This window comes from Eleutherodactylus coqui, chromosome 12 (assembly GCF_035609145.1).
Source record: "Eleutherodactylus coqui strain aEleCoq1 chromosome 12, aEleCoq1.hap1, whole genome shotgun sequence".
NCBI lineage: Eukaryota > Metazoa > Chordata > Amphibia > Anura > Eleutherodactylidae > Eleutherodactylus > Eleutherodactylus coqui.
In genome coordinates, this window is record NC_089848.1 from 2417029 (window position 1) to 2443604 (window position 26576).

The 26576-nt window shown below is 48.0% G+C and overlaps 2 protein-coding genes across 6 annotated transcripts in view; one reads left to right on the forward strand and one right to left on the reverse strand.

Annotated features, from left to right (window-relative positions):
• TERT (telomerase reverse transcriptase) overlaps positions 1 to 17288 on the reverse strand; it is a 66663-nt gene extending 49375 nt beyond the window's left edge. For all 5 annotated transcript variants that reach the window (XM_066584963.1, XM_066584964.1, XM_066584962.1 and 2 more), the window contains exons 1-3: positions 17014 to 17288; positions 3359 to 4952; positions 2264 to 2459 (exon numbers count right to left, since the gene is read on the reverse strand). In XM_066584963.1, the coding sequence (XP_066441060.1) occupies positions 2264 to 2459; positions 3359 to 4952; positions 17014 to 17235 (2012 nt within the window). In that variant the 5' untranslated portion in view covers positions 17236 to 17288. The remainder of the gene's footprint in view (positions 1 to 2263; positions 2460 to 3358; positions 4953 to 17013) is intronic.
• A 128-nt stretch (positions 17289 to 17416) lies between these two features.
• CLPTM1L (CLPTM1 like) overlaps positions 17417 to 26576 on the forward strand; it is a 55484-nt gene continuing 46324 nt past the window's right edge. The window contains exon 1 of the mRNA XM_066585398.1: positions 17417 to 17511. The gene's annotated coding sequence lies outside the window, so the exon portion shown is untranslated. The remainder of the gene's footprint in view (positions 17512 to 26576) is intronic.

The following is a 26576-nucleotide window of genomic DNA, read 5'->3' on the forward strand; positions in this document are numbered from 1 at the left end:
ATTTTACTCCACTTAGATTTTTGTAAAAGTTTTTCAGTACATTATATGGTAAATTAAATAGCACCATTGAAAAATATGACGCATTCTGCAAAAAACAAGCCCTTATACAGCATCGGCGATGGATAAATAAAGGAGTTATGACTTTTTAAACAAGGGGGGGGGGGGGGGGGAGGAAAAAAAGAAATGGGGAAAGAAAAAAAAGGGACCGTGTCATTAAGGGGTTAAATGATGTACTAACTTCCTTCTCTGGGTCATTACGATGCAGGGATACCACATGTGTGATTTTATTTTTAATTTTTCACAAAGTAAAGGGAGACAAGGGTTTTTAATTTTATTTTATTTTTTTAAATAATTTTTTACTTTTTTTGGGTTTTTTACTTTTAAATTTTTGTCCCTTTAGGGGACTTCCACAGAGACCCATCAGGACTCCCTGATCACATTCAGGGGGTCCGATGATGACAGCCCTTTACATGCTGCAGTCACATAGACTGAGGCATGTAAAGGGTTAACAGCAGAGATCAGAGGTTTTCTCTGATCTCTGCTGTAAGAGCTAGTGCCTGGCTGCCCTCTGACAGCCAAGCACCAGCTCACCCTGCAACAGAGACCATCGGCTTGCTTCTGACAAGCTGATGGTCTCTATAGCAACCTGTAAACAAAGCAGGACATTAGAAGCAGGAGATTGCCGGCATATCTGCAATATCTTCCTGCTTCTCAATGTCCTGCTGTGTTCTCTGTGTGTCTGTGCAGGCAGAGCACACTGCCACAGCTTATGGCATTGTGCTCTGCAGCTCCCATAGTGATACATAGCACGGAAGATTTCCGGGCTATATCGCTATAGGCAAAGGAGCTTGTCCCGGAAAATTTCCAGGCGTGCCACTCAAGGCACCCACTCAACCCATTGGATAACTCAACCCATTGGATAACAGTGATGATGTGACCAGGAACCCTGGTGACATCACATGGTAGGCAGGAGCAGGGGGATTTGAAATGTCCCAGGGCATTAGCCCCTCTGTGCACGCACCCGATGAAGGACGTCGGGCACATGCACAGAAGAGAACATCAGGTCCTGAAGTCCAGGACATCGCCAAGGATGGTGGTTAGTATTTTCACTTCCCTTCATGGATCCGATCCATGAGGGGAGGTGAAATTAACTTTAAAACTTTTCCGTGATTGCTGTTATCCATTGGATAGCGGTGATCACGGACCCGGAGACCAGTAGCTGGGAACCAGGAGATTTCAAATGTCCCGTGCCGACCTTCCCTTCTGCGCATGAGCCGCCATTTTAACTTTGGCACGCATGCACAGAAGAAGCCGAGGGTCTGTTCCGGACCAGATCAGAAGGGGATATCGCGGAGGATGGAGGCGAATAGTTTCAGTTCCTCTTGTGGATGCGATCTGTGATGGGAGCTGAAACTAACTTTTTTAAACCTATTTACTTTAATGTGATCAGCGCTATCAATTGGCCCGGGATGACAGCTCCATGTTGTCGGCTACCTCCGGGAACCTCTCGTCTGGTTGTTGCATCACGTTTAAACCAAACGATTGTTTAATTTTGCTCATTTAAACTATTTTTTGAATGATAGTGACATCTAAATGCAGTATTGGTCATTTCTTTCTATCTGAAACTCATGGCCATCCTCTCTGTAGAAGATCACGTGACCTTAGTTCTGCTCAGCTCAGAACTGCTTGGTTCTAGGTGTTCTGAAACTAGTCAGTTTCTCAGGTCTGTATGATTCTGTTACATGGAGCCCATCACAGAAACTGTTTAGCTTTACAGTTCTAACAGATCACAGCTCATCCTCCTGAATGGATACTACGGGCTGTAGCTTATTTAGCTAAATATAGAATGTAATGATAATTGAACAGAAATGGTATAGCTTCTAACTAATGCTGTCATTAGATCCATCATGAGATTGAAACAAAAACATTTCACCATTAAGTTGGTGGCTGATAAGCATCAGACAGGGGCTGCACTGCATGGAAGTGGCTGTGATACACAGAGGAAGCCTCCAGTCTGAGACAGGCAATCAGGTGAGGGGAACAGGGATGGAAAAATGTGTTTTTTTCCCCCTAGAACATTTAAAGAGGTATTCCCATATTGGACTTCCATGGCCCATGCACCAGTTATGCCCCAAAAGTCTAGTTAGGTTCCATTGATATCTGTATAGTCTTCCAGTGCCTCTGCTGCAGATCTGGATATCTTGCCTAACAATTCTTGTAAACACTCAAAATATTGTGTTCTGAGAAGTGCTCATGCTACTACCGTATTCCAATCTTCTGAAGTTGTTCCCAGATGCTCTTTCGATAGAAGAACAGTTTGTTTTTCTGGAAGCTGGCTTCTGTGATATAATAGAACGCTTTCAATAACTCCATAATGTAGGTATCCATAAGCCAAAACAAGAACTTAGAAAAGATTTTCTCTCGCAGCAAATGCTCTGATGCAGGAACAAAGTGACGACCTAGAATTACACAAGTAGGTGAGTTCTGCCCCTACTGACAGGGAAACAGCATTTACAGATGGCAGAAGTAATTCCCAAACAATCAATAGAACTTGGAGTTGTATGAAGCTTTTCAGCATCTCATATCTGTATTAATATAGGTTGGTCATCGTGTTGGTATAACATAGGAACAATTCTATTTAGATGCTGTAAGAAAAGACAATTTGCCAATAAAAAAGGTAAAAACATTTAGGTGGACGGCAAAATAAGAAGACCCCATTGACTCTAGACCTCTAGCATGCAGCTTACACCTGTGCGCTGGCTCCTCCCTAGGACAGTTGGGCAGTCTGCATGTTGAGGGATGTGATGCTTCTACCTGCCCTCCTGTGATTAGTATATCAGTAAGTATATGGACGCTTTCTGGGATTCTTTTAGTTACACAATATAGCTTGTAAGAAGTTGCTTAGAGGCAGATAACTAAGAGAGTGGAAACAGCAAACCCCTTTTAATTTCCTGCCGCCCTGGAAGCATCTGTAGCAGTCATGTGTTCATCATTCACACTACAGCCCGTGACTGGCCTCAGCGGTCATGTACTGTTCAAGCAAACACTCAGAACAGCCATACACCGTAGCTTCTATGTGAACATGGCCGTGGCTCTAGCTCCCAGGAGCAGAGCGGCAAGACGTTTATAAGGGTATGCAGTTTGAAAACACCAAGCTAAATGCCCGCTGGTCAACTAAAGTTGAAGGGCGGTATACATCAATTCCCTAATTACCAGTTTCTGCACTGATGACATATTTGCCAGTCAGTGCCTTGGATAAATCACTGGGTCGTATATTCTGTACAACCCTACAGCCCATAAAACTAGTGTTTTTGTCTTTGTGGTCTGTTAATTTCAACCAAAGCCCATGATAACTCACGTTTGTTTAGACGCAGCCACGAGCAGTCTTCTACTTTCATCTTGCACATTAGTTCTGATAAAGAAATCTTCTCACACTTGGAAGACTTGATAATCATCATCTTCACATTTCTGAGGAAGCGACACTTGTTGTGACTGGAGCCCCACAAAGCTGCAGGCACCACGATATGCAGGCACTCCCTAATAAAGGTGTAGACCTTCCAGTCACTGTGATGCTGTCTCAGTAAAGCCCGGGACTCATCTACAAGTAAGGCGCTCGGTTCTTCCGGGCAGACATTACTTTGGTTTGCAGCAGTTTCTGCATCGTTCAGCGATTGTACGATCGTGCTAGCGGACTTGGGATCGGCTTTTGTTGTGTTACTTCCATCACACTGAACACGGAGTAGCTTGCGGTCTGAAGTACCATCATCGTTACTTCTTGGTAGAATTTTATTTTCTGCAGCAAGTTTGACGGGGCAATGTTTCTTTAACAGGGACATGTAGCAACAGAATTTGTGGTTTTCTATCAGTTCTTGAAAAATGGGTCTCAATTGCCAATATCGCTTGCAAACTTTTTTCTTTCTCTTGCTTTCAGTAGGCTCCTGTAAGGGCGAGCCTTGCTCAAACACATTGTTATTCATGAAGATTCTCTCAATAAGACTTAGACTGCCACGGGAGTTACTTTTCAGCATATTTAGTATAAAACTCTGCGGAAACCCTTCTTTAGAAATTGGATCTGTGTCTAACACTTTACTAAACTCAATAAAAATGTTAGAAGGTGAAGTTGGCTGAGATGTAGAAATAAGATTACAGGAAGAAACATTACGAGACTCAACAAAATCACTTACACTACAGTTTTCAGCAGCGCCCCCCAGAGTCTTTTTCTGGATAGGATGCTTATCGGGTTGACACGGATTGGACCACGGCCACACAGTGCCAACACCTGCTTCTGCTGACTGTGCTTCTGTGGTCACATTAGATGTGTGAGTGTCAGTAGGATGTATTTCTGTTTTAGGTCTTTTGGCTGGGGTATTACACAGGTCGATACAGGGAGGTCTTTTTGAAGGTCCGTTTGCAGTGTTAAATTTACTAATGTGACCCAAGTGCTGTAATGGTGCATTGCTAGGAGGTATCACTTCCGCTTCCAACATTACCGCAGTCCGTGCTTTTGGTTTACCATTTCTTTGACTCTTCATTTTTTCCCTCAATGTGTTGATCTTCAAGGAACAAGGGTTAGATGTGAAGGAATAGGTCTGAATATAATGGGATAAAACATTGCCTTTATAGAGAGAACTCCGTTTAAGCCACGGGGATGGCATGGCTTCATCTTTGGTTACATTATATATAGGCGGACCACACATTTGATAGAAACAATTGGGTGGCACCTTCATGAAAAGGGAACAGTGTTCCAATAAGTGCATCATCACATCATCTCCCACCCTACTCAGAAGGGTTTCCCAGAGGACACTGCTGATAATTGTGGTCGTTGTTGGATTTGGAAAATAATTTTGAATATTTGGTGCAAGCGGACCATATCCAAATGCTAGAACATTCTTCTCGTTTTTCTCACAGATCCGCTGAATTACTCGAGTGACGACTTCACTTTGGGTTGACAACTAAGAAACAGAAGATTAAGCATCAGATACCAACAACGTAGATACAGTAACAACACAGTAACCCTGGGACGTCTGCTCCGACCGCTCACAAATCAGATCGGTTGTCCAGACATGTATGGTTTCCTCCTGCAACAGCAGGAACTTGTGACATTAATTTGACACCCCACAGGCCTAAAGCCCCCTTTACACCGGACAATTCCCGTATGAACAAGCGCATGAGCGGCTGATGGCACCGCTAGCTGTTCACACTGCTGCAAAATGTTTAGACCGGAAGATCACCGCTGAGAATTGCTCACTTCTCGCTCAGCGCTTCAGATTCCTATTCCCTTCTAACCTAATGCCGTGGCTTACTACTTGGATTTCATTGTCTGATTTGATGATTTATTTAAAATGTTGCCCTTTTAGAATGATTACAATAAAGTCACTGGATTTTACTGACAATTGGACTTTTTCCCCATGTTACAGTTTTCTTATACAATGCTTGGGCACCAGCAGGCGGCCGTACCCCTCCTAGATCAGGCTGTAGGGACTGATATAGGACTGCGGTCTCACCCATCTTATATTGGGCTGTAGGGAGTGACTATTATACGGGACTCTGTTATATAATACTACATCAGGGCACTATATCCTCACTTCTGTTTAGTTCTGCAGATTTGCGGCTAGGATAGATGAATATGGGGTGAAAATTCTGTTTTCATCTTTACTTTGCACACAAGTAAACATGAAGATGTTCCAGAGAAGAGTCCAGTCTCTTCCATGGGGGAACGTTGCATTTTCTCCCCACTGGACAGATACACGTGTGTCAGTCCATGAGTGATGGAGAGCTGTTCAATGAGAAGGGCCATGTGCAACCCGGGTCACCTCTCCACCGAACTCAAGGGGAAAGGAAGTTACAGACTCAGCAAGTGAGAGCGCCATTTTAGAACGCCCAAGAGAGTGTATATTGTATCTTACAGCTAGAGGCCGCCCCTATCATAGCACAGAGAGGTGCTGGCACACTGCTAATTCTTGGTCAGCACACAGCCCCATTATACGGCTATGAGGATATGTACACTGAAGCTTTTCCACAAAGACAAAAAAAAACAAAAAACGTGTCACATGTCCTATTCTTGGACAAACTAATGCTGGTTAATAGGTCTACTGTCCAAAGCAAGTTGTGTCCCTCAGGTGCAACTCACACACCTGGGAAGTGGGTCAGAGGCCTAAGGGTTAATCACCCAGTTTATGGTCACAAATAGGTAGCCAATTAGAGCTAGGCAAGTCGGAGGGACTAAGGTTATGTCTAGTTGACAGTAGTAGTTGCTGGTTAGAGGTCTACCACACGTAACCTTGTCCTCAAGGCCTAAGACTGGTACTGATAGGACAGGGAATGTGGAGTACTACTTATACTTACTCAACTTCCTGTTCACTCGCTGTCACCCCTGAAACTTAGTGCTTGGTCTATGATCTTCAGCCAGTGCTTGTGTACTCCCCCAGAGTGGGCTGAAGAAGAGTCCCGCTTATAGGCCGGAGCACCTACTTTCAGGAGTGACAGCGAGTAAACGGGCAAGTATAAGAAGTACACCCCGGACTCCACGTTTCCTGTCCTATAAGCACTATATACTAAGTTATGGTGCTTATAGGATGTGACAGGTTCCTTTTTCTATGCGTATTTTATCAGTGGACATATAGAATCATTGAATGGTAGAGTTGGAAAGGACCTCCAGGGTCATCGGGTCCAACCCCCTGCTCAGTGCATGATTCACTTAATCATCCCAGACAGAGGTCTGTCCAGCCTTTGTTTGAACACTTCCATCTTCTCCCTTTCAGTTTCCTCCCATTGCTTCTAGTCTTTCCTTGTACAGATGAGAATAGAGCTGATCCCTCTGCACTGTGACAGCCCTTCAGATATTTGTAGACAGCTATTAACCCTTTCTAATCCACTGTCTGACGTCTAAAGACATTCTATTTGAAGGCTGTACAGCTCCGATGTCGGAAGGCGTCCAGCAGAGTATTCTTAGGCCTCATGTCCACAGGGTTAAAATCTGCAGCGTTTTTCCCGCACGTGGATCCGTGCCCCATAGGGATGCATTGGACACCCGCAGGTAGTTAAATACCTGCGGATGTCATTTTTCCCTTCAAGCGCGGATCCGTGCACGGGGGGGGGGGGAAAAAAAAAAAAAAAAAAAGGACATGCTCCATTTTAGTGCGGGTCTCCCGGGGGGACGGCTCCCGCAGGCTTCTATTGAAGCCTATGGAAGCCGTCCAGATCCACGGAACACCCGCACCATAATTAAACTCACCTGTCCTGGACGCTGCAGGTCTCCCCTCCGTCGCGGCCGGATCTTCTTTCTTCGGCCCAGCGGATGTGCCCGGCGCGTGGCACGCTGCCGGCGTGCCGAGCACATCCGCCGGGCCGAAGAAAGAAGATCCGGCCACGACGGAGGAGAGACACGCAGCGTCAAGGACAGGCGAGTTTATTCTTATTTTCAGGCCTCATGTCCCCGGGAAAGGAGGGACCCGCTGCAGATTCTGCATGGAGAATCCGCGGCGGGCCCGATTTTACCAGTGGACATGAGGCCTTACTGTATATTACTGGCCGCTCTGTTGTCAGGGGCCTCTCGAGCATGTCCTATACCACAGTACTGGCTCTAGCGCCATTGTATAATGGCAGAAAGAGAAAGCCCCCTAGGAAACCCTGAATCCAAAATTGGATTGCAAAGGGTTAAGTCTCATCTCAGCCTTCTCTCCTGTAATCTAAACATTCTCAGATCCTTTAACCGTTCCATATAGGACATGATTTGCAGACTGCTCACCATCTTGGTAACTTCTCGGAACTCGCTCCAGTTTGTCTGTCTTTTTTAAAATGGGGTGCCCAGAACTGAACACAGTATTCAGAGGTCTGACTAAAGAAGAGTAGAGGGGTATAATGACCTCACGTGATCTAGACTCTATGCTTCTCTTAATACATCCCAGAATTGTGTTTGCCTTTTTGGCTGTTGCATCACATTGTTGACTCATGTTCAGTCTATGATCTATTAGTATACACAAGTCTTTTTCACATGTGCTGCTTAGCCCCATTCCTTCCATTATATTCTTCTTTAGATATTTCCCCCCTCTTTCCATTTGATAAACATTTTCCTTTGTTTAACATGTGTGCAAGTTCTGCGTTCATCCATCCTGGTCTCTTTAAATGCTTCCCATTCTTCCTTCTTTTAGGGATTGGTAAGGGTTATGCTTTGAGAATCTCATTTCACAATATTTCCCAACCTTCTTGGACATTTCTGTCCTTAAAGGGGTTGTCCCGCGAAAGCAAGTTGGGGTATACACTTCTGTATGGCCATATTAATGCACTTTGTAATGTACATTGTGCATTAAATATGAGCCATACAGAAGTTATTCACTTACGTGTTCCGTTGCTAGCGTCCCCGTCGCCATGGTGCCGTCTAATTTCAGCGTCTAATCGCCCGATTAGACTCGCTTGCGCAGTCCGGTCTTCTCCCTGGTGAATGGGGCCGCTCGTGCCGGAGAGCTGGTCCTCGTAGCTCCGCCCCGTCACGTGTGCAGATTCCAGCCAATCAGGAGGCTGGAATCGGCAATGGAACGCACAGAGACCACGGTGCACCATGGGAGAAGACCTGCGGTCCACCGTGGGTGAAGATCCCGGCGGCCATCTTAGCAAGGTAAGGAAGAAGTCGCCGCAGCGCGGGGATTCGGGTAAGTACTATCCGTTTTTGTTTTTTTTTAAACACATGCATCGGGTTTGTCTCGCGCCGAACGGGGGGGCCTATTGAAAAAAAAAAAAAACCTGTTCGGCGCGGGACAACCCCTTTAAGAACATCCGGCCATTGGATTCTTCCCTCTTTCTGAGTTCATTGAAATCTGCCTTTCTGAAATCCAATCTTGAGGTCTTAGTCTTCTCAGGTTTTCCTCTCCTTTTTATCCAACATCCAAGGATATCATGATCACTGCCTCCTAAGGTCCCAGCCACCCTTACTTCCTCAACCATTCCCTCCCTGTTAGTAAGAATTAGGTCCAAGATGGCAGATCCCCTTGTTTTCTCTTCTACCTTCTGGAAGATTAAGTTGTCAGCGAGAGTGGATAAGAATCTGTTGGATCTATTACTTTTACCTGAGAGATTCCCAACAAATGTCTGGATGGGTGAAATCTCCCATGATCACCATGTTGGGCTTTTTTGAGAGCTTGGCCATCTGATGTAGAAAGAGTTCCTCCATATCTTCTGCTTGTCCAGGCGGCCTATAGTAAATGCCTACAATGGTGTCCTTTTTGTTCTTTTCTTGTATTCTTACCCAAACAGTGTCTACAGAACTCCCAGCTCTGAAGCTTGAATCTCTGTGGAGATGAATGCTTTCCTAACATACAACACAACACCTCCTCCCATTTTGTGGTCTGCTTCTTATAAATAAGTTGTATCCTTCAAGCCTTGTACCCAATCATGTGTATCATCCCACCAAGTTTCCGTGATGCTGATGACATATTTCTCTTCCTGTGTTCGGAGCTCCAACTCTCCTTGTTTGTTTCCCATGCTCTGTGGATTTGTGTAAAAACATGTTAGTTTGTGATCGGTGTCTCTTGCTCCTCTACTTGCCTTCTGATTTTTTTGTCTTGGCTCTTTCTTTCCACTTCTAATAACAAGGTTCTCAAATGTATTAATTAGCTGTATATTTTAACTGGCTTTTTTCCCTCCCCTTCCCATTTTGTTCTAGTTTAAAGCTCTCCTAATGAATGAAGTAAGGCGCCAACCAAATATATGCTTACCTGTTTTTGTAAGGTGCAACCCGTCTTTAGCAAGCAGTCCATCATATAGGTAATTCCCTCCATGGTCTAGGAATCCGAATCTTTGCTGACGGTACCATCGATGTAGCCAGTTGTTCACCTCTAGAATCCTGTTCCATCTTATTCCATGGCCATCCACCGGGAGTATGGATGAAAAGACCACCTGTGTTCCTAGTTCCTTCACCTTCTTTCCAGGTCTTCAAAGTCTCTGCAGATAGTTGCAAGGTCATGTTTTGCAGTGTCATTTGTCCCTACATGTATTAGTAGGAATGGGTGGTGTTCTGTAGGACCCAAGAGTCTTGACAGCCTATCAGACATATCTTTGACTTGTGCACCTGAAAAACAGCACACCTCTCGTGAGGTTATGTCAGGTCTGCAGACAGCGGCCTCTGTTCCTCTCAATAAGGAATCCCCCACAACCACCACTCTCCTCTTCTTCTTCACAACAGCACTTTTTTTTCTTCATTCAAGAGGACTCTGTGCGCTTACTACACAGTTCTTTGTGGGCAAAGTCATTTCTTGCAGTACATCTTTCTCCTCTGCTTTGTTTTCTGTGGGTAGAGTCATTTCTTGCTGTACCCTTTTCTCCTCTGCTCTTTGTGGGTGGAGTCTTTTCTTGTTGTACCTCTTTGTCCTTCTGCTCAGGAACCAGTACCAGCTCTCCCTACGTGAGAACCTCGTACTGGTTCCCAAGCAGTATGGGTGCTGGCCGACTCATGTTCTTCCTGCTTCTTGGGGTCACATGCTTCCATTCCTCGGCTTCTGCAGGTACACTGGACATTTCTTTTCCTTCAACAATCTGAACTTTCCTCTACTCTTGAGAGGGAAATGTATACATTTGGAGGTAGAAAACACGAATTATATATATCGTTATGTGTCTTTCTAATTCTATGCTTTAGTACAAAAACCTAATATGTAGCCTTAATAATCATATCAGATATGCCAAGGCTTTGCAAGGCTGAGAGAGATGTGTCCAGAAATTCAAAGATGATACAGAACGATATACGAAGGCCGCGTGCTTGGCTGTTTTCCCAGAAGCACCGTATCAAGATAACGACTGTTTAACTACGTATATGACTTACACTGCCTCAGGTGGAACTGCGGACATCACCTATATGGTTATACGGTGGATTTGAGCCAATAAGAACCATTACGCATTTCTAGTGACGTGACCAAAGGGTATAAGACCACATGTAATCTGTAATAAAGGGCGCAGTTATTACCCCGTGTGAGGAACTATACCAGACCTCCGTGTGTGGTGTTTCTTCTTTACCACCGGCAACGGGGCATTGGGGTGGGCCCGATTGGTGCTGTATGCAGAACTTCCCTAACGCTCTGTCCAGGAAATCCTCATCTTCCTTAAAGGGGTGGTCTCGCGAAACCAAGTGGGGGTATACACTTCCGTATGGCCATATTAATGCACTTTGTAATATACATCGTGCATTAAATATGAGCCATACAGAAGTTATTCCACTTACCTGCTCCGTTGCTAGCGTCCTCGTCTCCATGGTTCCGTCTAAATTCGCTGGCAGCTTGCTTTTTTAGACGCGCTTGCGCAGTCCGGTCTTCTCCTTTCAGCACGAGCCGCTTCAGTGTGCTCCCCGCTACAGCTCTTCTGCGCATGCGCAGATGAGCTGTCACTGCTCAGGAGCGCGCTGGAGCGGCCATTCTGTACCTTCCTCTGTTAGAGGAAGGTGCAGAGCCGCCCAGCTGTCCGGAGAAGCCGCCCAGCTGTCCTGCCGTCCAGGTAAGTGATGGACCGGGGGGGTCTGCCGCTGCGCCGGAGGGGGAGGGGGGGGGGGGGGGGGCTGTCGTCGCTGTCGCTGCGATGGGGGGGGGGGCCTGCCGCTGCGATGGGGGGGCTGCCGCTGCGATGGGGGGGCTGTCGCTAGGCCGGGGGGGGCTGTCGCTGCGATGGGCGGGCTGTCGCTAGGCCGGGGGGGGGGGGGGGGGGGCTGTCGCTAGGCCGGGGGAACTAGCGCTGGGCCAGGGGGGTAAGTGATGGGTCGGGGGTGATGTTCACTGACAGGTGAAGGCCCCGGAGCCCAGCGCTGGGCTCCGGGGCCTTCACCTGGGCTCCGGAACCTAGCGCTGGGCTCCGGGGCCTTCACCTGGGCTGAGGGTCTAGCGCTGGGGAGCCGGGGGCTAGCGCCGGTTACCTGCTGCCTGGCGGTGGGTGACTGGTCGGCGGCTGCGGGGCGTCTGGTCGGCGGCTGCAGGGCGTCCGGTTGCCATGGAGACACAGCTGGCAGCGTCTCGGGAGCGCGCACGTCGGGCTGCAGCGAGCGACGGGGAAAGAGCCGGCGGCCATCTTGGGGAAACTTTTATAAGTTGCTGAAACGCTGGAACGGTAAGTACAAACCAGCTAGAAATGTCATTTACAGGGGTAATTAGTAATGTATGTTTAATTAGGGGGACTGGGCAAAAAAAAAAAAAAAATCACTGCTTCCTCGAGACATCTCCTTTAATGAGTTACAATGAAGCTATTCTCTCCTGAAGACTTTGCAACTTTTCCTGCAGTAGAGGCACAAGCTTGTATTTCTGGCCGGTGAAGTTTAGCTTTTCCTCTGGTCGGTCTGTAAACATATAGCATACGTTGCAGCTCACCAAATGGCTCCTCTCCTTTTCCATGTTGTTAGTTAATGTTCACTTCCACATTATGTGAAGAATGTCTGGGAAACTTTAAATGTGTAAAGGCCCATTTACACGAGCAGATAATCACTCAAATGACTGACAGCTTTGAGCAATTATTTTGCATAAAAATTGGTATTTAAGTAGCTACTCAGCTACTGAAATACCAATTATGTATGCAAATGAAGCCTTCCTTGAACACCGCTAATAGCCACAGGCTATTATCTGTGCTCAGATCCTTTGTTCTTCACGGGGAAACAATGCTATCAGCACTACCTCATGGAGAACGACTAATAAAAGTGAGTGATGATTTTAACGATCACCTAAAAGTGCCCGACATGCAGATGCCCCACGCTCATTTACACGTGCCAATTATCGCTAAAACGGTCACCAATTAGCGAATTTTTAGCGATAATCGTCCAGTGTAAGTGGGCCTCAACTCTATTGCGGATTGTTAGTAAAAATGCATGGAATCTGGATTTTCTATACCGTGTCTATAAGGACCCCCCTGAAGATCTGCCATTTGTCTTCCTAATTGGCCCGCATATAAGCACAAGTTGTTTGAGATCAGTGACAACTTAAGAATCTGCATAGAAGATGTCCGTGACGTTTTGTGGCGTTCGTTGGTGGATTGGGGACAGGGCTTAAAAGTATCCTGCGAGTAGTCATGCAAATGCTGGGGGTTGTGCAGCGTGAAGCACCCCACACCGACCACCACATTATACTGATGGCACACCTCTCACACTGACAGTATGAGCGGGATAACACCAGGGGGCGCACAGGCATGTAGATACTATTGACTAAGCCCATTTAAGAGAGCAGCCCACAATAAAAGAAAGACCCTCTTTATTAGAAGAGCGGCAGAAAACACCGCCAACGCCACCTCCCGTCGGGGTCCAGATCTGCCTGTTCAGACGAGCAAGTTCAATTTTGGGTCTTAGAAGGAAAAAAAACCAAAAAAAAAACCCATCTTGATCCGAATGTTTGACCACTTTCTACTTCTGTGTCATTTTTCTTGTGTGCAAAAACAAATGGATGGCGGACACGTTTTATTCCTAGCGCTGCTTAGCAACGAGCAGGGAAAACCGAACTCATGAAAAGCATATTCATCTTTACATTCAGATCATGCTCCAAGTGCAGAATGTGAGTGAGAGAAACCACGTAATCTTGTAGATAGAAGACCTTTTACTGGCTAACAAAAGTACATGAGGTTACAGCGAGCTTTCAGTTCTTCCATCGATCCTTCCTCAGGCTAAAATGGAACTGGTTTGGATGGGGCACATATATAATATACAAATGCAGAGAGGAAACCCCCTTCATTGAAATACACATGTTTACACACAGAAATTTGAGACGGTTTTACATTCAAAACTTAAAGGAGTTGTCTCGCAGCAGCAAGTGGGGTTATACACTTCTGTATGGCCATATTAATGCACTTTGTAATGTACATCGTGCATTAAATATGAGCCATACAGAAGTTATTCACTTACCTGCTCCGTTGCTAGCGTCCCCGTCGCCATGGATCCGTCTAATTCTGATGTCTTCTTGCTTTTTTAGACGCGTTTGCGCTGTGCGGTCTTCTTCCTGGTGAATGGGGCCGCTCGTGCCGGAGAGCTGGTCCTCGTAGCTCCGCCCCATCACGTGTGCCGATTCCAGCCAATCAGGAGGCTGGAATCGGCAATGGACCGCAGAGCCCACGGTGCACCATGGGAGAAGACCCGCGGTGCATCGTGGGTGAAGATCCCGGCGGCCATCTTGGTGAAGGAAGAAGAAGGAAGAAGTCGCAGAGCGGGGATTCGGGTAAGTAATAAAATTTTTTTTTTTTTAACACATCCTTTGGGGTTGTCCTGCGCCGAACGGGGGGGGGGGGGGGGGGGGGGGGGCCTATGGAAAAAAAAAAAACGTTTCGGCGTGAGACAACCCCTTTAAAACAGATAAACTGAGCCAAGACAAATACTTAATCAGTCCACTGAGCTCAGGAATGTGAGTGTTTTATGTTTCGCGCGATTCTACGATTCCCACCATAGAATCCTAGAATGGTAGAGTTGGAAGGGACCTCCAGGGTCATCGGGTCTGACCCCCTGCTCAGTGCAGGAGTCACTAAATCATCCCAGACTGATGTCTGTCCGGCCTCTGAAGACTTCCATTGAAGGTGAACTCCCCACATCCCATGGCAACCTGTTCCACTCATTGATCCCCCTCACTGTCTAATATCTAATCTGTGTCTCCCCCCTTTCAGTTTCCTCCCATTGCTTCTAGTCTTTCCTTGTGTAGATGAGAATAGGGCTGATCCCTCTGTGACAGCCCTTCACATATTTGTAGACAGCTATTAAGTCTCCTCGTCTGCTAAACATTCCAAGATCCTTCAACCGTTCCTCATACGACATGATTTGCAGACCGCTCACAGTCTTGGTAACTCTTCTCAGAACTTGCTCCAGTTTGTCGATGTCTTGTATAAAGTGGGGTGCCCAGAACTGGACCCAGTATTCCAGATGAGGTCTGACTAAGGAAGAGTAGAGGGGAATAATGACCTCACATGATCTAGACTCTATGCTTCTTTTAATACATCCCCGAATTCTGTTTGCCTTTTTGGCTGATGCATCACATTGTTGACTCATGTTCAGTCTGTGATCTATTAGTATACCCAAGTCTTTTTCACATGTGCTGCTGCTCAGCCCAATTCCTCCCATTCTGTATGCGCTTTCTTCATTTTTCTTGCCCAGATGTAGGACTTTGGTATTAAACAAGGAGAAATGCATTCTGTTAGTCACCGACCACTGTTCAAGCTTTTCTAGATCATTTTGAATCCTCTACACACCATGCCCCGCTTTGATATCTTGGCTATCGTCAGCTATTCCTGTTAGTGGCAGAGCACCCAGAGGGATCATGTGACCCAGCTGATGTGATCATGAACGACCATGGAGCGCGGTTGTTGAATATGAGACCCGCCACCTCCAGATCTGTGAGTCCAGTTGGGGCTCCCATAAGCGTTGCCCAGCAGCTGGTTTTCCATGGTGGCACACTGGGAGCCTGGGCCGCGGTTGTCATGGTGGAGATCCGCATTGTAAGGTCATGGAGGGTCCTGCAATGTGCCAGCACCCTGTTACATGCTTTATCTGTGGTCCTCAGCCGCCGCCCCGCTCCCCTGCGCCCAACAGTCCAGACCTCTAGTCCTTCTCTTCAGAAATCCCATCTGCGGCGAGGGTCACTGGGACTGCAAATAAGGTGTAGGGTCTGTGCTGAAGACCCCACATCTGTCACACCATATAGTGACGTTGACCCCTTCATGCCCCGTGTATGTATGCCCTCGGTGGGAAAAGGTTAAGGGTCACCGGTAGGGAAGGGGGGACCGCCTTTCTAAGTCATCTGTGACACAAGCTGCGGTGAACACGGATCACATCATGTACAGCACACACGTCAAACACAAGGCCCACCGCCTCCTGTTATGTGGCCCAACGGCTGTGCATTACCCCTTGGGGGAGCTATCCAGGCAGCGCCCCCTGGGGTTGAGTGGAAGCTGCTCCTCCGCCCCCTTGTGTAGTGGCCGGCACTTGTAATTGCAGGCGCAGCTCTCATTGAGGTCAGTGGAACCCCCGCCTACAATTACAGAGACTGTTCACATGGACTTCAATGAGAACCTGGCCTGCAATTACAAGCGCTGGCCACTACTACGGAGGAGCAGCCCCCCCCCGTTCATCAAGTCCTGGCGGGCTGTATATCAGTGCAGTTGATAATGGACCGCCTTTGGCTCTGAAACACGTCGCACCTCGAACGGTTTGTCAATAAACATTCCCAAAGGACTGACCTCCCCGGTGACTGTGACCACGTAAGAGGCGTCTCGGGGGCGGAATCCTCTGTATTGGGGGTGTCGGGGTCCTCGGAGCGCAGGGGGTTTGTTTTTCGTGACATTTGTCTATATTTCTCTCTGGGGACCGTCTGACACCCCAGGAGCTCTCCATGCATCCGCTCTACTTGGATGTCTGTCACCACGAGCACTTACCCCCACGAGCACTTACCCCCCGTACGCACTGCGGACACTAGAAAATACTCCTGTGGGTCTTCGATGTGAGTATCAGGCCGCAATCAACATCTCCATCGATAGCGGCGCGGTCCTGATCACTACTGGTTCCACTAACACCCCCAGAACCAGCGGCGCCCCACCCCGCCTCACGGGACCGGTTGCAGCCCCCACCCCTCCTCACGGGACCGGTTGCAGACCCCGCCCCGCCTGCTCACGGGACCGGTTGCAGACCCCGCCCCGCCTGCTCACGGGACCGGTTGCAGACCCCGGCCCGCCTGCTCACGGGACCGGTTGCAGACCCCGCCCCGCCTGCTCACGGGACCGGTTGCAGACCCCGCCCCGCCTGCTCACGGGACCGGTTGCAGACCCCGCCCCGCCTGCTCACGGGACCGGTTGCAGACCCCGCCCCGCCTGCTCACGGGACCGGTTGCAGACCCCGCCCCGCCTGCTCACGGGACCGGTTGCAGACCCCGCCCCGCCTGCTCACGGGACCGGTTGCAGACCCCGCCCCGCCTGCTCACGGGACCGGTTGCAGACCCCGCCCCGCCTGCTCACGGGACCGGTTGCAGCCCCCACACCACACCCCTCACTGGAGTGGCAGAGCCCCCACTCCCTCCCTCTCCAGTCACCTACCTGCTGGAAGCAGAGGAGGTCGGGCAGCTTCTTAGCCTGCGGCGGTAAACAGACCAGCAGATGGGACAAGAAGGTGTTATAGTCGGCCGTGTCCCCCTCCCGCTGCAGGGACACCCGGTGCTCGCCGCACTGCAGGCCATGGACGTAGTCCCGGATCCCGAGCACCTCCCCGTACACCGCTCGCAGCACCGACAACCCGCTTGCTTCAAGCTGCGCGCCCATCTCACACGCATGCGCACAGAGAAAGAGCGCGCTGTAGTCAGCCGGTGCTCACACCAGGGGGCGCTCTCCTAGACTGTCCGCCTCCACAACGCCCCCAGCAGCCGCTCAACCAGTTTGGTCTCCGGTATCATGGCCGCCGGCTGATGATGACGCGCCTCTCGTCACGTGATTCTCTTCAGACCCGGGCGTTACGTCACTTCCGGGTCCGGCCGGCTGTCTTCCCGGTTTCGGAGCTGTGCGTGTCGGTTGGAGAGAGATGCGATATACCGGCGATAGGTGAGCCCAGCCGCTAATATGGGACATGACTATCGCGACATGTTTACGACACTCGGGCATGTCCATCAGCTGTCGTCGCTGCTGTCGTCCCCGGGAACCATATGTTATCCCCTCAGCTGCTGCAGAACCTCTTCATGATGATGCTTCCTGCCCTTAGCTGGTTGATATGAGATGCCTTCATGTATCCTACAAAGAAGAGCTGCAGCAGCTGAGGTTAGTGTGCCCTGCACTGGCTAGGACTGGCTGCAGCTGCTGCAGTACCTCTGAAGAAGAGTGCAGCGCCGCTTGTCAGTAAACCTGAGGAACCACCCACAAAGTGATGCCAGCTGCCCGGGATGCCGCAGCGCTGCCAGCTGCACGGGATGCCTCTGCTCTGCCAGCTGCCCGCTGTGCCTCTGCGCTGCCCGCTGCACCTCTGTGCTGCCTGCTGCGCCGGGTGCCTCTGTGCTGCCAGCTGTCCCCGGGTGCCTCTGCGCTGCCCCGGGTGCCTCTGCGCTGCCCCGGGTGCCTCTGCGCTGCCCCGGGTGCCTCTGCGCTGCCCCGGGTGCCTCTGCGCTGCCCCGGGTGCCTCTGCGCTGCCCCGGGTGCCTCTGCGCTGCCCCGGGTGCCTCCGCGCTGCCCCGGGTGCCTCCGCGCTGCCCCGGGTGCCTCCGCGCTGCCCCGGGTGCCTCCGCGCTGCCAGCTGTCCCCGGGTGCCTCCGCGCTGCCAGCTGTCCCCGGGTGCCTCCGCGCTGCCAGCTGTCCCCGGGTGCCTCTGCGCTGCCAGCTGCCCGGGATGCCAATATGTATAAAGTGCAGTAAGCGCGCTGCACACTAATACACAGGTGTGAAGTATTGCAGTGTATAACTTAATGTGCCCCATGAAGCTCCTCTGCGGCCGCCCTGGGTCCTACATGGTCGCCGATGGCACACGGGATGGAGCCCCCTCCCACTGACGGTTTACATGCACGGTTAGCGTTGACCGCAGCATTTAAACAGTTAACCTCCAGGATCAGTGCTGCCGACTGCCCGGTGGGGAGGGACCGACTCCGGACAGCCTTCACAGCCGCGTCACGTATCACATGGTACGCGGTCCACGAGGGGTTAAACCAGAAGATGATCGGGAAAAACCATACGAGCCTAGACTCGCCTGCTGCGGCGCCTCGTGAGGGAGTCGTCCGTGTGACGGCAGTGATGCCCAGGGGGTGAAGGGGGGTGTTGGCCCACGTGTTGGAGGTTTCTAACCATCTCCCTTTATGACCTGTGGGAGGTGTAGTGGAGAACCATGCGGACCCCAATGAAGCAGATATGGAGGTGCTCATTGAGGGAGCAGGACCCTCACTGAACCCCAAGGTGGGCTACTGCCCCCCATACTGCCGACTGGTTGTTAGTCGTATCGGTCAGTGCTCTCTGAGTAATTATATGGAGAGGTCATAATCCAGCGTGACGGCAACCTTTTAACCGCTTCTCTTGCTCTTTACTGTAAGAGCATTTAGACTGCGGAACTCCTGAACTGGATCATATTTTCCTCCAGCAGGTTTCGGGGTATTCTGTAGCTTCCAAATTGTATAGTGTGCACACATCATCGACCAGATCAGACGTAAGTTATCAGTCTCATGTCCAAAATGGCTCTCTGTGCAGGAACGTCCAAACAGCCTCTTTTATTGAAAGACATAACACCTGCCCTTTAATGGGCGTGCAACAGATTACATCAGTAACATATAGGATTCTCATTTGTTGGATCATATAGACTCCCCCCCCCTCCCCCTCTCCCCACCTCTCTCAAGTCCGGTCTACATAGGAGCCTTTTGTCTTAACAACGTGGTCAAAACTGAAAGTAAGTATCTCTTTGTTGGAGAAGTTTCTGCGTTATTTAAGAAGTTTCTGTGTGGTGGGCAGGGCTGGGGAAACATCCAAGATGAATACAAGCAATAACATATAGCACTGTGATTTAACTCTTTCCTTATGCAGCAGAGTTCCACATTAGGCTGAAGTCACAAAACACACATCTTTTCACCATGCCATTGTCCAGCAATTACTATAATGAAATTATGCAGTCGTTAGCCTCTAAGAGTTAAAGTCACTACAGCTGCGTAATCCATCTAGTTTAGTACAAATCAATAGACATTTTACACTGACTAATCATCATGTCTATCACAATCCCCCCTTAAAATGTCTGTCCTCTAACTCTCCATCTAATTTTCACAGTTCTCTGCGCGTGAGCCTATAACTGGAGCGCGTTGAAGGTTCGTTTTAGGGTCTTCAAGGGGGTGTAGGACTTGTCCACTCCTTCTGGGGATGCATCCAGCAAACTCATGGTGGGAGCGGCTTTTCCAGCATCCGTTTCACAGGTCTCTCTGACACAGGGGATAACACAGCAGACTAGAACGAAAAAGATAATCCGTTCACATACAACAGCAACGCCCGTCTGTGCCAGGATCCTTTACCACACGCTCATCCATGGCGAGTGCTGGTCCCAAGGGTTAGCTCTTTTTAGTTAGTGCGGTCAGCTTCTTAATGGCAACTGCGTCTTTACCCGCGGGTCACGTGTCGTCTAGGATGTAGGTACAACAAGTCTCCCCTATCATCTTACAGACACTCCCCTTTTTAGCTAAAATCATATCTAAGGCCATTCTATTTTGAAAAGTCATAGTCGAGGTAGGTCCTATTGGTTGACTAGTCCCTATAAGGCGTCTCTAGTATAATTTATAAACCGCTGCTAATTATAATAAACATAATTAATCCAGTCAACGTTTATTTACCATAATGATCAGGAAAATGGACTCGAATCTAGTTTTAACTTGGTCTCTAATTTTAAAACTCGTCAGGTACCCCCCTTGGCTACCCTATGACGTCAATGTACGCGTGTAGATCAAAACTACCACCAGGGGTCTCTCTTCTCGCTCTAGCATAATGTTACAATACTAGTAGTGTGCACAGGTACGCACGGCCTGGGACTCCCTGATCTTCACCCACACCAATGTCCCTCCTGGAGATAGCCCTGATGGTGGACACGTCCAGGTCGCCTCACCCTGACCCTACACTACCTAGTGACAAGACTGGAAGGAACCGCTGTACCTATGCGGAAAACAAGGATAGACCAACATGACAGGATAACCACAAAACACAGACTGAGATGGATCGAGATAAATTAACTATTGGGGGTAACCTCATTATCCTCAATGCTGTCTGACAGGATGTGGAGGGGCATAAGGGCTTTTGCTAAGGCACACTCCCCTGTCCAATTACCCTCCAGGCGGGTCCTCTACCTCATGTCTCCACAAAGCCAGTAAACGTCTCCTAAGGACTGGACCTGATTCTGCATCCATTCCCCTCCTATCGTACCGTAGGAGGAGCAATACCCGTTGGTGAGTTCCCCAAAATCTCCCTCCACCCTGCCCATTTGCCTGGCAGGTGTAGTTTCCAGGGTAGTCAGTAATATTCTCTCCGGTGCAAAACACTTAAGTAGTTATAGAGTATTCCTTCTTCCACCTCTCACGGACAGTGTAATTAGCGGAAATGTTCGTGAAGAGACTAATAAACCACTCTTCAGCATCTACCGGGAGATTTAGGGGGACCATCCCCGAGTGTGGTCGGGCACTACCGTACACGCAACAGTTAGACTTGTTGCTCCTGTTAGCATTGTACCTCATCAACTCCAACCAGAGATTCTGGTCAGAGTAGCCAGTCGCTACTGTCAAGGTGTCCTCAAAAGGTAGGGTCGGCTATGATCATCATGTTCGTCAAGGTCTTTATCTTACGGCGGAGGGGGTTAATTATGGGCACGGGACTAAGTGAAAGCTTCCATTCGGGTGCATCTACCATATCCCTTATTTTAAACTTCCCTAAGGGATCTGTCCTCCCGTACCGGTATGTCCCCAGACTAAGTCCCTCCGTCCCCCGGACTTGGATCTCCCATGGTTAATGTAAAAACCGCATTAAAACCAAGCAACATACTAAGTTCAGCCTTCCAATACCTGCTGTCCTTATTATTCTCAAGGAGGGTTATACGACTAATTAGGGATTTCCCGCTCTTATCTTTCTTATTTAAGGCACTTCGCGGTTTATAGGACCAGTCTATTCCTGTGTTACATCCCACTAATCCCCGATAACGGCAGTCTTCTCCCCAGACGTTATCAGTGGCGCAAACATATTGTATTCCCCGGGTATATAAGTCATATAACCAGCTGGACTGAGCTAAATCTGGCCTGCGGTGGGATCTTGCGCCTAGACACGGGACCACAGTACAATAGTCGAAGGAATATGCGGCTACTTGAGCATTGGACGAGTTATACCAGAAGGTAACCATACCCACATATTCTTCCAACTAAGGATTCCAGTTGCCACCCTCCTCTCTCACTAGCCCTAACCAGAGTAATGTCCTTGGCACAACTAAGACTGGTCTCCCGGATCTGAAGCTTTCTTACAGTATGAAGTATGGATCCATGTAAGTCTTTCGGCTAGTTTCACAGCTGTGGCAGTAGTCAGAAGCACCTGGTAGGGGCCATCAAATCGGGGCTCAAGAGGGTGCTTCCTGGGGAACCTCTTGACGCACACCCAATCCCCAGGCTGCAAGATATGTGTCCCAGTGTCTGCCTCTGAGTCTGGAAGAGAACACCTGTGCATAGGCTTTGGTTAGTGCTTTAACAACGGAAATCACATACTCAGTCAACACATCAGATTGTAATTGTAACTACTGAGGATAGTAACGACCTAGCCTTGGGGCTAGCCCAAACAATCTCGTAGGGAGATAATGTATAATCCCCCCTAGGTTCATATCTAACACTGAATAAGGCTATTGGATGACAGTCTTTTCAAAATGGCGTCATTTTTAAGTATCTTACTTTTTAGCGTGCCACTAAGTCTCTCCACCTTTCCACTACTCTAAAGGTGGTAGAGTATGTAAAAGGCCTGGGATACACCCAGAGCAGACATGACATGTTACATTCACCTGCGAAGTTTGTACCTCTGTCTGACTCTGAATCACTTCTGGTACCCCATATTCACAGTTTACCTCGTTCATGAGCTTCTTTGCGGTTACCTACTTGTTTGCCTTGGTAACAGGGTCGGCCTCCAACCTGCAAAGACATCAACAACAACAAGCACGTATTCATACTTCCCAACAAGTGGGAGCTGAACGTAGTCAATTTGCAATCCCTGAAATGGGTAGAGTGGTCCCGGCAAGTGTGATGTGGCAAATTTACTTCTGCCCTGACTCACCTATGGCATAGATCATGCTAAACTGGACAAATGATGCAGCAGCTACAGAGAACCCAGAAGTCGCCCGTCCTCTTTCAAGCGTCGCCGTCATTGCTGCTTTACTAGGTGGGTCTTTCCATCCATCAGCTGGGCCATCATGGGATACAGGAACTGTGGTGGGCAAGTGCTGTTGACTGTTCACCATACGCTATCCTGTTTCTGCTGCTCCCATATTAGTTCATTTATTCTTTCCTTCCTTGCTGGCTTGTAACTGTAAAGTCTTTAGCGTATCAAAGTCCAAATTTTGTCAATGTCCAAAGTTTTTACCACTGACTCATGCTGTCAGTATCTTTCTTCTTTCTTCCACGGCTTGAGGGCCGCTACCTTTGCTGTGCTGTTGGCAAGGGTGTCGTCTCTCGCTTCTCCAGTGTAGGAATCGGTGCGAACTCTCAATTTTGTCAGGTAGAAGTAGGGCCTCCATGAGACTCTGTACCGCTGCACCATTCTCAATTGGTTGTCCTGCTAAGGTAAAAAACTGTCTGGCCTTCCATATTGGGCCATAATCATGAGCTATGCCAGATGCATACCAGGAGTCAGTGTAAATGGTTGCCGTCTTACCTCTCGCCACTCTACTCGCCTCAGTGAGGGCCTTCAATTCCGCTTCTTGTGCTGAGACATGCGGAGGCAGAGCTTCTGCTTCTAGGACATCTTGTTGTGTGACCACTGCATATCCGATGTGGAGTCATCAATCCTCACCCTGGTACCATCTGCAAAAAGCTCAAAATATGCATTGTCAACAGAGGTTCCGGTAACTGTTTGCATACCTGCAGTTTCTTGCTGTATTAGTACTAAATAATCGTGTTGATGTTCTATTTCACATGGCTCAGAATCTCGTAGCACAAAATCATTTATTTCCTTTGTATCTTATTTCATTTATTTATTTATTTATTTATTTAAAAACCCAATAGCTGATCTACAACACCTAGATCATCTATGACCCAGATCACCTATGCCTCCCCCCCCTTTTGAACCAGAATACTCAATGGAATAAAAGTAATCGCGTTCAAACTAGTACAACGTTGAAAGAGGAAACCAAGAGGCACAAAAACAAGCACTTTGTAGGTCATGGTGACATTGTATGCAGCGAAGTCTGAGCGAAAATCTCCTTTAGATTTTTTTTTTTCCTCTTCATGTCGCAGTTAGCATTTTTTAACACAAGGGGGCACAACACAAGCAAAATTTACAATCACCCAGTGTAATAGTATTTCAAGGAACGTCAATGTTTAACTTTCACTCTCCTGTCGGAATATAATTATAGCTTCAGTGTAGACTGACACTAGAATATACAAAAGACTTAAGGAAAAAATTAGAGAATACGGATGAATTGACATCCTGCTCTGGGCAATTCGTCCCTCTTTCTCACATAACAAGTAAAATTACTTCATCAAATTGCGTGAAAAAGTTTGCTGGGTGACTATAGGGAAATTATTCCATCTGTAGGAGCCTTCCTTAGCATCATCTGTCTGAACATCCATTGGAGAAGCAGGCAGCGGAAAACAGAGCCCCTGGGAACACACCATGAGAAGGCGTCCCCTCCTGATGGGTCCCTGGCCTCTGTCCCCCATGAATCAACTCCAATCTTCCATACACTATAAACCAGCTTAGTCATCTACTATGTCCCAAGCTGCATCTCCACAAAGGTTTGTTTCCCTGAACTTATCACACATCCAAGGTGGCCACATCTTGGAGTGTAACAAAGTCTGGTCAAACAAAACCTTACTTCAGACAATCATGATGTTAGCACTGGATACAGTGGCATTGGGGAATGTAGGCCTCCCGAGTGCAGCAAAATGGCCACCATAGGCAGAAAGGGGTGGGGCTACAAATCCCCCAGGTGAGGCAAGATGGCTGCTGGAGGAGGAAGGGGCAGGGCTTAGTCCTATCCCGGATTGGAATGGCCGGAAGTAACATCACACACCCTGAAAGTGAGCACATGGGGGGGGGGGGGAGTAATTTCAGGGAAGCGGCAGAGCTCACCACACTTGCTGCAGAAACATTGCAAGTGCGGCCGCCATTATAGGGAGGGTCTGTAGTCTACACAAAGGCATTACAGTGTTCATGATACAGTCAATACACATCCCCCACTATACTTTCTCCTCTTGAATCTCTTTCCTACATTATACCTTCTCCTAGCAATCTAATACACCTTTCTTTCTGCTTATCTGTCCATAACCCGACATTTCTTTCTGCAACTTTTCCTGATCCTTTTCTTGTAAAACATTTCTACATGTTTTGCATATTCCAAAACATCCTGCACTGATCCCGTATTCTATTCTGCCTGCTTATTCTATCCTATTTGAAATTTCTGGACACAGTAAAACTCCTTTACCAAATTCCACCTCTTCTTATATCCCTCGTAAATTACAATGCACATTAACACTACAAAACACAAGACAAAGGGAACAAACGGGTTAACTGGGAAATGCTTTCAGTGGCTTAACTTCAGTCCACTCTCTTATCAGTAACCCTCCCCCAATAATAAACACTGCACATTGTTTAAAAAAAGACCTCTGACTACACACAAAGACTGACCAAGAGCTCTGGAAGCTATAATTCTCCGCGTATATACCTTTTCACATATGAGAACATAACACGCTCAATCATACAGGTAATACACCTTTTTTTTTTTTTAAACCCTGCGTATCCTTTCACATATGAGAGCACATAACATGCTCAATCATACAAGTGCATACGCGTATCATAAATTTTCCTGACCTCACTAGTTACCTAGGAGTAAGTGTCTCTGGCGCGCTCCCTCAGACTTAAACAGCCAAGTCCGCCCTTCTGACACATTAACCCTCACAGAATTTATCTCTTGGTCTTGTATACACAATCTTTAACCGTCTCAGACATATCATACCCAGCATACAGAATACCCCAAGACGACAGGTTACACGGTGGTTTTCGGGTAGACAGAACCATATTACCTGCCTTTCAGTGATTTATTACTCTGGCTGTAGAGGCAGACAGATAAACCGCAGAAGTCATCACGGAAGTAGAATAACATAAAGCAATCTTACTGTGTTCTGTCAATTTTTGGGCCCATGAGTTCTGCGTGTTATCTGCCAGTCTCTGTATCTTTCCAGAATAAAAAAAAATCACACATCTACCCACTCACACAGGGACACCAAATTGAACTGGATCATATTTTCCTCCAGCAGGTTTCGGGGTATTCTGTAGCTTCCAAATTGTATAGTGTGCACACATCATCGACCAGATCAGACACAAGTTATCAGTCTCATGTCCAAAATGGCTCTCTGTGCAGGAACGTCCAAACAGCCTCTTTTATTGAAAGACATAACACCTGCCCTTTAATGGGTGTGCAACAGATTACATCAGTAACATATAGGATTTTCATTTGTTGGATCATATAGACTCCCCCGCCTCCCCCTCTCCCCACCTCTCTCAAGTCCGGTCTACATAGGAGCCTTTTGTCTTAACAACGTGGTCAAAACTGAAAGTAAGTATCTCTTTGTTGGAGAAGTTTCTGCGTTATTTAAGAAGTTTCTGTGTGGGGGACAGGGCTGGGGAAACATCCAAGATGAACACAAGCAATACATATAGCACTGTGATTTAACTCTTTCCTTATGCAGCAGAGTTCCACATTAGGCTGAAGTCAGAAAACGCACATCTTTTCACCATGCCATTGGTGCCAATTACTATAATGAAATTATGCAGTCGTTAGCCTCTAAGAGTTAAAGTCACTACAGCTGCGTAATACATCTAGTTTAGTACAAATCAATAGACATTTTACACTGACTAATCATCATGTCTATCACACTCTCTGCCTGAGGACGTGGTGATGGCAAAATCCATAGAGGATTCAT